Source organism: Ziziphus jujuba, chromosome 1 (genome assembly GCF_031755915.1).
Source record: "Ziziphus jujuba cultivar Dongzao chromosome 1, ASM3175591v1".
Taxonomy (NCBI): Eukaryota; Viridiplantae; Streptophyta; class Magnoliopsida; order Rosales; family Rhamnaceae; genus Ziziphus; species Ziziphus jujuba.
This window is the reverse complement of record NC_083379.1, coordinates 24,675,410-24,686,764: the sequence shown is the minus strand read 5'-3', so window position 1 is coordinate 24,686,764 and position 11,355 is coordinate 24,675,410. Positions and strand designations below refer to the sequence as shown.

Genomic DNA, 11,355 nt, shown 5'->3' with positions numbered 1-11,355 from the left:
AATGCCATTGTTACGCCATTAAAACATCACATGACCACTTCTATTTGGCTTTTTAACAAATGAACAAACTAAGCTAATAAATGAGAGTTTACAACGTAAAATACTATAAAAAATTCTTTAGGATGCAAAACCAGCCCCGATAAAATTTATGCTGCATAAGTGACAATTTCCTTTAAAATTAATTTTAAAGTAAATATTATAAATTTATCGTATATAATTTATGGATTCTATTTCTATATAACTCATCATAAGTTCAGTTACATATCCTACTAAATATAATTAACCTATTGTAAATTGGTAGAATCTTCAATTTTATTTCTCTTTTGTTGTGTTAGTTTGCTCAACAATGAATAAATTGAATACGAACATACACCAAAATAACTTTATTACAAATTAGGACAAAAGATATAAAACCCTCATTTAAACTATGAAAGAGTTAAATAATTATTTTTCTCAAAAAAGAAAAAAAAATACTAAATAGTTATCTATAAAATAAACTTTAGATGGTTACAAAAAACTCGCTCACTAGAACTTAAATGACAATTTTTTCATTAAAAAATAATTTCTTAGGACAAAAATACCACCATTATATTTGTGATATCTATTATGTTATACTAAATAATATATTTTAAGTTAAATTGATAAGTATTATGATTTTAGTATAAATGACAATATAAACAAACTTCAAAAAAGTTAGTGGCTACAATATTACATGATTAGAAATGCTAGAGGTTTTTTTTTTTTTTTTTTTATCCTTCGTTGGTAACTTGGGAGGATGTATTTAATTTAGAATTTGATTGATTTAAAATAAAGTATAGACCTTAAAGATTTGATGGATTGTTATGAAATTCTAGTGACTCCATAAAGATGTTATAATAATACAATAAAATCTTTGGATTTAAGGCTAGATTTTATATTGATAATTTTTTTCATAATTTCACTGTTAAAATCCTTTCAAATCCATTAAAATCTATCATTTTTTAAAATCTTTTAAAATCAATAACTTTTTAAATACCACCAGATTTTATAAGAATTTTATAAAGTCCTAATTAAATACACCTAGTTTTTAATAAATTTTTATAAAATTAATCAAAATCTGAATTGAATATCATTACATTTGTATGAACTCCTTTAAAATCTAAATTGAATACATCTATATTTTTAAAAACTTTTAAAATCCTTCAAATTCTAAATTGAATACAACCTCCTTAGAAACATACAATTAATCTACTAATATATATCTATCAAAATGATATGATAAAATTACATGATTTTGTTTTATCCATTTAAATTTTAATATATCCTAAACATAAACAAGTAAACCTTTAAAATATATATATATAACTAAATTCTAAATATAATCAAATAATATAGTAACAATTATACTTAATAAACATTTTGAGATTAGTTCGTACTCTACTATTATTCATATTATTATTTATTCAAATATTTTTTAAAATAATTGAAAAGATTTTATGTATTTCTTTTAGATGATAACATTTAATTTCATTTATCAATATTATACATCTGAAATTTAAAATTTTTCTTAAAAAGTATACATGTTATTTTATTTTGAGGGTAATATGAAGATTTAAATCATTATTGTCCTCGTTCCTAATTTTTCCGAAGTTTAAGAAAGCTATTTATTGCAAGATTATGGTGTTCTTCTTCTTCTTTTCTACTTTTTATTTTTTATTTTTTTATTTTTTAATATATATAATTATTTCTTATTTTTTATATTTTATTTTTAATTTGGGGGAGTTTTGTGGTTTTTACGACACAAATTATTGTAAAAGCAAAAATAATAAAATCGAGTTAATAATAATAGTTTCAAAATAATATTTCTAGTACACTAATTAGGACGACCAAAACCAAAATTACACTAATTGCAATTACATTATTACACAATAATAATAATTACTACCTCGTCGTTAGATATTTAATTTTTGTCATCTTTTTTTTTTTTTTTTGGGTAATATCTTTAATAGAGGCATTAAAAATAAATTCAGGCACAATAATATTTATTTGAAAGCAGTAGTTACTAGGACAAATTTTGTATTAGTATCTTCCCTCTGTTAAATTACGCACAATGAAGTTATCATGGGGAAAACCAGGGTCAATAAATCCCGAAAGTAAGAAGTGAAACCGTACATTGGAAATAAACAAAATTTCAAATAACAAAGTACAATCAATCCATTTCAGAAAATAGATCATAAAACACAACGTCCAACAAACAAAAACCTTCAAACACACATCCCACTGAAGCACAACTTGCTTCCAACTGGCATGGCTACCAAATTAACAAACTTGGTTCCAACTCGCATGGCCTGAATAAGCTTACCAAATTAACTAACATGACATAAAATGTTTACACAAAACCCAATTAAAGACTGAATAACTCACAAACTAATTTACTAGACTGCAGAAAAGCTCTTCCTCGTTTTCACACAAAGACGAAGTAGTTGACAACGATGCTAAGCTAAGGCCTTCCAAATGAAAAGATATATCATTCTCCAGGTTAGCATGCAACTCGACAAACCTTTCCTAGGTAAATCTGTCTGCTTATGAAACTACAAACATTACTTGTGGACACAAAAACCCATTAGATTCACGCACAAACTCCTTTACTAGGCAGACTGTAGAAAAGGAGATTGGATCTGCATCCAAGCGTTTTTGACAGAAAGTAACAATCTTCTTCACCTTCGCACAAAGATGAAGAAGATGACGGTGCCATGCTATGGCCTGTCAAACAAAAAACATATCATTCTCCAGGTCAGCATGCAATTTGAAGAACCTCTCATCCATTGAAGCTGCTGTCGACAGAGATGATGATGCCACTGACGATGAAGATGAGGATACAGCTGATGCTGGAGACTGTCCCTCCACCGCCTCATGATAGAGTCGCCCTCTATAAGCAGCAAGATCAGCATAGTATACTGGTGGAACCAATGACACGGGTTTGGTGCAACGAGCCATAGTGAAGCACATATCATATATCAGTTTCTGCAGTTGGTCAGAAGTAAACTTGTGATCATCCCACAGTACATGGTAGTGAGTTGGCTTGCTAGTCCCAAGGCTTCCATAGTGACTGCAAAGATAGAAGTCATACTCAAATGGGTGTACGATTTTTGTGTCCACAACTGTGCCTGGGAACACATTGCCAGTGGGACCTCCATCCTGTCTATTTTCGGGAAACAATCGAGTTTGGTGTCGCTTCTGGGCAACAATAAGTGTTATGCTAGGAGAGTAGTTTCTAGTTTGAAATACCCTCTTCAGGTCCAGAAATTCCTCATTCAGAACCATATCAAATTGGCCCTCACTAACTCCATCTCGAAAGACAATAATCTTTTCTGGCATAACTTTATTTAGTCGAACATAAGTTTCAACAAGCTCCAAACACATATCCCCAAAACGCAGAATCTTCTCACTTCGACGGTCTTGAGGTCTAACTCTTGCAGCATAGCGATTTGCAGCAGGCCAATTCATAGAGCCAACAACAGCCGCTATTGATGGGCTAGTTGTGGTCCAAGAACCAGGATGATTGACATCAGCCCCCAGAAACATGGTATGGCCAGCACCCTCAAGCAGGGGAAGTCTCTCAATTAACTCGACATTGCTACCTCCAAGTTTGGCGTTGATCTTGAGACCAAGATTGGCAAGATACTGGTCATTTGCCTTGTTTGCATGACTGGACAAACAACACTGTGTCACAATACCAATTTGAGTTTCGGAGATCCACTTGAGATACTTGTAACCGGGATCTTTTCTAGACATTACACAAAGAAGAACTTGTAGATGACCTTTGCCAACCTTACAAGCCCGTTCATTGATGCTTTCAAGTAGTTCACGAAGAACATTGGCACTGGAGAATTTATTCATTGAAGTGGTTTCATACAAGAGAGGCTCCTCCATTTTGATACCCAAATTTTTGCACCGGTTGATAAATTTTGGAATAAATTGAGCAGGATATAGTTTGAATCGATCATAATGACTAAAGTCTAGTACAGCCCACCTCTGAATTGTTTTTCCTTCCACTACTGACTTTCCGAGAAGGTTCCATTGACATTTCTCCTTGTCAACTGTTATCTTAGTCATCCTGCCATTAGGAGTACCCAGCTTCAATTCAGGCGGCCCAATTATGCGCCCAGTAACCATTGTCATATCCAGGTTGACTTCAAAACCAAAATTTCGAGTGATACCTCCACTGTCAATGAAAAAATCATAACAAAGAGACAGGATCAATTCCAATTACATCAATTTTAAAATTAAACAATCAACTACAAATATAATATTAATATGCAAAATTTCATATTAAAAATGTCTACATCTGCTTTATCAGCAGAAGTAAGTTTATCTACATCTCATTATTTCATCATAAGTTTTGAGAAGGATGATAGATACACATCAGTAATTATTAGTTTCCCACCTATTGAAATTCAATCAGGTTCTAAGTGGTATTTTCATGAATATGATAATGATAATTTGAATTACCGAAATCCACAAGCATACATGAGCAATGAGAATACCCAAAACAAACTAAACACAAGCGACCAAAAGAGTCCAAGTGTTTTAGCTTATAATAACTTAACTAACAATAATCAATTCCACTTCATTGCTGAGAAAATGGATAAACAATCTTAGAGCAAAATAACAACAATTTTAAAAATACTAACATACAAAAATATCACATAAAATAACAAAAATGAGAAACTAGCAATCAGCTAATTGATTATCAAACAAATAAAGGAATTAAGGATATATAATATTTTACGTACCCGCAAGGTCCATTTTCTGACTTCACCATGTTACAAATCATGTTTTCTCTAAGCTTTGGTGGAGCCAATGAAATGTTTTTCAACATTAGGGCTGCATCTTTATCCAAATGCTCCTTTTGATACCTTTGACCCTCGGCAAGAACACACAACTCCATTGGTACATCATTCTTTTTACCATTTTTTCCTACATCCAAGCAGGGAATGTCCTTGTATGTAATATCCTTGTCATATTTGTCCCTGAAATAATTAACAAGTCGAATTCTCTTGGGTGGATTCCGACCATCTGGGTCTACAACATCAAACTTACAATCTCTCGTCATTTCCTTGGTTAAACCCATTATGGTATACTTTTGTTTGGTTCTCCGATGAGTCACATAAACTTTCAGTCCCCTTAAAACATTTTCAACCTCACTCCTAAACCTCCTAAAATTATTTATATTAAAACCATATATATGCTCATTAAGGAAATCTATAACTGGCATACGCTTACGAAATGCCAGAACTGAGTAGTCCAGACACATGGCCAAACCTTGGCAGGTGGGCTTAAGGCTATGCTGAAACCCCCGAAATGCAGCAATTCCACCTCCAAGGTCATCTTGCAGATTATGTTCAGTGGGATAAAAATTCCTCCCAACTGAAATCATATTCCTGGTTGGATTCTCCTTCATTACCAAATCCATCCCTTGTAATATGTCACGAGGAATCGACGGGATGCATCCTTTTAAGTATTCTGACAACCTGCACAGCCGGAGCTCATTTACAAGCTTCAAAGAAATTATGTAAGACTGTACCTTGGTATCTTCACCCTTAGAAACCTCCACCTTAAATGATCCAGTGGGCAATGCCACTGCACTGAATATATTCTTCTCACCATCATAAGCAGTCATTGACAAGGGAAACTCTGAAGAACTGTCAGAGAATAATTGGTTCCTGATAATAGAAAGATCAACCTTAGACATTTTCACAGGCCGGCCATTCTTAGGAGGAATCTCTGGTTTGACATCAACATCATAGTGCATTATAATACTCTGAGGATTATAATTAACAGGAAAATGATTAACAAGAAGCCTTGCAGTTCGGATGGCATTTGTGCCACCCTTATCAGGGCGTTTCACTGGTAGAATTTTGTCCGAATCAGGCTGTTTTACTGGAATAGCTTTGTGAAATTTTCCTACAGCAGAAAAAAATGGCAACCAGTTATCAAGATAATCTGAAGAAAGCATTAAATATTTATCACTAAGGTTGTCCAAGTACATAATTTCCAATGCTATTTATATAAATATTTAATAGTAACTCCTTAATGGCAATGCTATTTATACAAATATTTATTCAGCAAATTTCAAACAATGCTAACTCAATATCATCAACATCCTAAACGCAAAGAATCCATCACTTAACTTTAATAATAAGAGCAGATAACCTCACATTCTCAAATACTCGAAGAAACTCTTCGAGCATAACCGATAAATCTAATTAAATTGTTTTGTCAAAGTCAGTTAATTAGCAGCAAAAGAATTCCACAAAGCAACCAGATCAGACATTCCAAAGTTCATAAATTCCCTTTTATTCCATGATAGTTCTAATTCCTTCACAAATCTTCAGCTGCTAAACAAATTAAATTTGCAGAAACAACAGATCCATACCAGAGGAAGTTGCTTGGTGCTGAATCGGAGCAGGGGTAGCAGGTATCCATTCTTTACGGGGAAACTTCCATGCTCCACCACCTCCACCATGGCCACCACCTGAGCTTGATCCTTCACCACCTCCACCATGGCCACCACCCGAGCTTGAACCTTCACCACCTCCACCATGGCCACCACCCGAGCTCGATCCTTCACCGGAACCGATTGGAGAGGGCACAGTCTCTAGCTGGACGCGATCCACATCTACCTGAGTCCGACCTCCGCTTTGCCTCCAAGAGCCGCTCCGTTGCTGATTCTGCTGCTCGCGACGCTGATTATGCTGGTAATGTTGATGAACACCGCCGCTAGTAGCGATCAATTGCTGGTTGTCATGGTGGTGCTCACGACGCGGCTGATAAACAGCGCCAGCACCAGAACTGGCACCAGGAGCATGATGCTGACCCCAAGTACCACTCGGTTGCTGGCTGTGCTCACGACGTTGCTGCTGATGCTGCTGACGACCGAAACCCCTTCCTCTACCACCACCTCGGCCATTGCCGCCGGTTCCGCCTCCGGCATATCCTCCTCCTCTTCCTCCCCTCCCTCTGCCATAGCCGCCACTACTCCCTCTCTCCATTGTATCCAAACTCAGAGAAAACACTGTGAATCTATGAAATATTTGAGCATTGAAGAGACCAAATTTGACGTTATTTATACGGAAAAGGAAAGTCCGTCAAGAATAGTTGGTATAAGACGCTGAAATTACGTGGCATAACCTTAACTTAGTCCCTAAGGATGCAGCAATAGGAGACCAAAGGTTGAAAGGGGAAAGGGTTAAGATTGGAATACCACGGTAGTGTAGTTGGAATTCCAGAGAGTTCCGGTGATTTCGAGAGTAGTAGGAATGTCTTCACAGTGGAAGTTAGGAGGAAAGGGCGGAGCCCTTCATGGAATTAGAATCCCAAAGCACCTTTACATTTTAATTTTTATACATTTTTTTAATAAAAGTTAAAATAATACATATTATGAGAATATTTGTCCTCTTTTCAATTGTAAATATATTTCATCAAAATAATATATATTTGCAGTATTTCCCTTCAGACTTTTAGATTTTTGTAGACTTTTCTTTTTTTTTTTTTCTTTTTTTTTTTTTTCGTTGGTTGGGTAGACTTTTGTCCTATTATTTATGCTCGTGTCCAACGAAAACACTAAAGAGATTGAACCTTTTTAGATCCTGGTTGACTAAGTTACTTGAAAAACGTGGTCGATTAAAATGAAAAAACAAAAGTCAAAGAACGAAAAAAATGAAAAGTATTAACCCATCTCCAAGGTGCTCTACCCTTGTACAGGATTCTACAAAACAATGTTGAGGAATTACGATGGAAACACGATAAATATGTAGGCGTGGCCCAATGTGAATAGCTATGGCGATAACTCTAATAATATTACCACTTTTCTTACCCAATGTGAATATATATTGATAACTCTAATAATATTACCACTTTTCTTACCCAATGTGAATATATATTTCTTTTGCATGTGTATATGTATATAAATACATATACACCTTGTATATGTATATGTATATATATATACATATATGGTCTCTCAAATGACTTAATTAACCTTCTCACAGGCTACAAAGGTTGGAATACCTATTCAGAGAATGTAATGCCTATTCTAAGACTAATAAACATACTCAAAAGATAATATCCTTGCTCGAATGCTATGATACCCACTTGGAAGCTGAAGTATTTACCCGAAGGTTAATACACATGCTAAAAGACTAACCCAGATTTCTACTACCAATGTTGTTTATATGAACTTAGGTCAACTCGCTTCTAAACCCATAACAAATAAATTATGGATCTTTCTAAAATACGTTTTAATGAAAACTTCAACCCTTAATCAACTTGTGACTAAGAACTTTGGTATAGTGATGATGCCATAATAAGGGATGGGCAACCTATTGATAATTCTAGCATTTGAATGCTTTAAATAAAGCTTAATAAGTTCAATAGTTATTAGAGAATCAAGATAATAACTTTTACAATTATACTGAAAATTCGTGAACTGCTTTATTCAACTAGAAAAGGATGTCTATTTATAGACAAAGTATAAATAAAATTAAAGAAAAAAAAATACCTAAATTTCTGCCATTAAACATAAACTGTGGCTGGCCAAATTTTTCAGTTTCCTAAAACAAAAATTGACATCAAACTTAGTTCCTAATGTTAATTTGACTAATCAAACTTTCTTTAATTGAAATTAGAAAAGATGATTTAATTACATGATTAAGGCAAATTAGAAAACTAATTTGACACTTATCTTAAAATAAAATAAACATAAAAATAATTAAGATTCCTAATTATAATTTAGAAACTAATTAAACTAATTAATAATATGGACACAAAGAAAAGTCAATTCGGCTTTGAAGTTTATCAAATTTGCACAAATACCACATAGGACGATATATGATACTACCACGTCATCTTATGGTTGCCATATTACTATGCCACTTCAGTAAGATGCCACGTCATTGTGCCAAGCCAGTAACGGTTTTTCTTCATGGATTTGGACTTCTAATTCTATACATTGGACCATCCTTGATTCACATTCAATAGTGAATTTCTGTTGAGAGCTAAACAGCTCTTGGATTAAATCATTTAATATTTCTTTGAATCTTTTGGCTTGAGCTTGTACTATTGGTCATGTCTTCAATTGTATAGGATCTTGGCTCCAACTTATTATGTTCTTACGCATGTCCTCATCGATTGTACGAACTTTCCCACTATTATACAATGTGACATATGTACCTACAAATTCATTAAGTCATCAATTCGGACAATTACAACAATCATGTAGTTGACGACGACAACAACAATAATAATAATAATAATAGTAATCATAATTAAGTAAAATAAAACTAAGAATGATAAATACATTACATAAACTGCATATTCGTAGTAGAGATACACTTGATGTTCCATATAAACACCAATGCATGGTCCAATGATATTAGCTGTCCGCAGATATACTATCACTAATAATACGAACCTAGGTCGACTTGCTCCTAAACCCGTATTATATTAGTCCGAATCGAAAATTAAGTTCAGATTTTAATAGTCACTTTAACTCCTAATCAAATTATGATTAGAAATCTTGATATATGATGAAGAAGCCATAATAGGTGATGGTGTCCTATTGATAAATCAAATTAAAACACTTGATTTCTATTAAGTTTTAGGTGTTTAAAGAGAACAAAAAGAATTATTTCTCAAAAATATTTTTTTGTATGAATAGTGTACTTAATATTATTGGAAAAATAGGCCTTTAAGTACACTAAGGTTTACAAAATAAAACCCTAAAACACTAGGTTAAAACTAGCCATAGAGATTAGGAAACAATGGTGTCGGTTGAATTTGAATCCTTTCCTAATCTAATTTGGATTAATTAGTTCCTCTATTTGAAATAGAAATTAAATAATCTTACAATTAAAATAATAAAATACCAACTTTCCTAACCTAGTATATCCAGTAAATAAATAAATAAAAAGCAAAATAAAGATTATTTCCTAAAATAAAAGTTAAATGTTCAAATTAAGAAGCTAGTTGACTAGTTTGTCAAACAAGCTGTCTTTGACCAATCACCAACTAGATTAGGCTGCAAATCAACTCCCATATGCCATGTAGGATGCCAAATAAGATTAATATTGATTCCCATGGATAGCCTCTTAATTGGAATAAGTCAAACTTACTTGATCAACAAAAGAAGTCAAAGTCAATGCCAAAATGAGCATTTTCAGCCACAAAGATGAGTTATGCGCACAAGTGGAATTTAATTGCTTTTGCTTTTGTCTTGACATGATTACATAGCCTCTTGGTGAAATCAATTTAGTTCATAAAGTGTTGAATCCATTCTTAGTTGTTCGGGGTCAAAAAATGTACCAGAATAGCTTGCTGGGTCCATTTCCACCTTCGTAACTTGGATACATAAGACGGGCATTGGATCTTCGAGTATTGTCATGCCCTCTTGAGATTGAATCACTCCTTGGATGAAGCTAACTAAATTGTCCTTGAATTTCCTATCTTGTGCCATGGTAATTGGTCCCATCTTCATTTATAAAGGATCAGTACCCCAGCGGATAGTCCACCTTCATTTATAAAGGATCAATACCCCAGCGAATAGTCGGTTGTACGGATATGGGCGGATTCTCATCAACTAATATGGTTAAGGGTGGTTCTCTATAACTGCCATTCAACCTGCTAATCTTGTAGGTAAGAGAAACACAATACTAAGTCGTTCATAAGCCAAACTTGGTTGTTGCTCCAGTATGTTACAGTATACCTGACACATAACCTAATATATATATATACATTGAAAAGACATATGATGTGAAGTCCCACATCGGTTGGAAAGGGGAACGAAACACTCCATATAAGTGAGTGTGGATATATTTCCCTTATGAGGCCTTTTAAAACCTTGAGAGCTGGGTTGTAAGAGGATTTTCCAGACCCAAAGAGGACAATATTGCATGCAAGTGGTCTGGGCTGTTGCAGATGGTATCAGAGCCAGACCCGAATCGGTGTGCCAACGAGGACGCTGGACCCCAAGGGGGAGGATTGTGAAGTCCCACATCGGTTGGAAAGGGGAATGAAACACTCCATATAAGTAGGTGTGGATGCCTTTCCCTTGCAAGGCCTTCCCATGAGGGAACGTAAAACAGTGCGGGCTAGGCCCAAAGCGAACAATATCGTGATTGGGTCTGGAAGCCTGTGCCAGTGGGACTGGTAGGTAGGAGTTGGAAGAGAATTCCCCCTAACCATTGCCAGGCCTTTAAAACCTTGAAGGTTGGGCTGTAAGAGGATTCTCCAGGCCCAAAGAGGACAATATCGCATGCAGATGGTCTGGGCTGTCACAGATGGTATCAAAGCCAGATCCAGATCGGTGTGCCAGCA

General features: G+C 34.5%; 1 protein-coding gene across 1 annotated transcript; it reads right to left on the bottom strand.

The window, feature by feature from the left end:
• Positions 1 to 2,168: 2,168 nt before the first annotated feature.
• LOC107404403 (protein argonaute 2) lies at positions 2,169 to 7,395 on the bottom strand. Its single transcript, XM_016011349.4, has 3 exons — positions 6,419 to 7,395; positions 4,776 to 5,946; positions 2,169 to 4,204 (listed from the first exon to the last, which is right to left on the bottom strand). The coding sequence occupies exons 1-3, from the start codon at positions 7,032 to 7,034 to the stop codon at positions 2,746 to 2,748; spliced, it is 3,246 nt and encodes a 1,081-aa protein (XP_015866835.1). The 5' UTR covers positions 7,035 to 7,395; the 3' UTR covers positions 2,169 to 2,745.
• Between the last annotated feature and the right edge of the window lie 3,960 nt (positions 7,396 to 11,355).

Coding starts and splice junctions, on each gene's coding strand:
- LOC107404403 (XM_016011349.4), bottom strand. CDS start 7,034: ATGGAGAGAGGGAGTAGTGGCGGCTATGGCAGAGGGAGGGGAGGAAGA. Junction 5,947..6,418: donor GCACCAAGCAACTTCCTCTG/GTATGGATCTGT, acceptor TTTCTGCTGTAG/GAAAATTTCACAAAGCTATT. Junction 4,205..4,775: donor TCAGAAAATGGACCTTGCGG/GTACGTAAAATA, acceptor TTTCATTGACAG/TGGAGGTATCACTCGAAATT.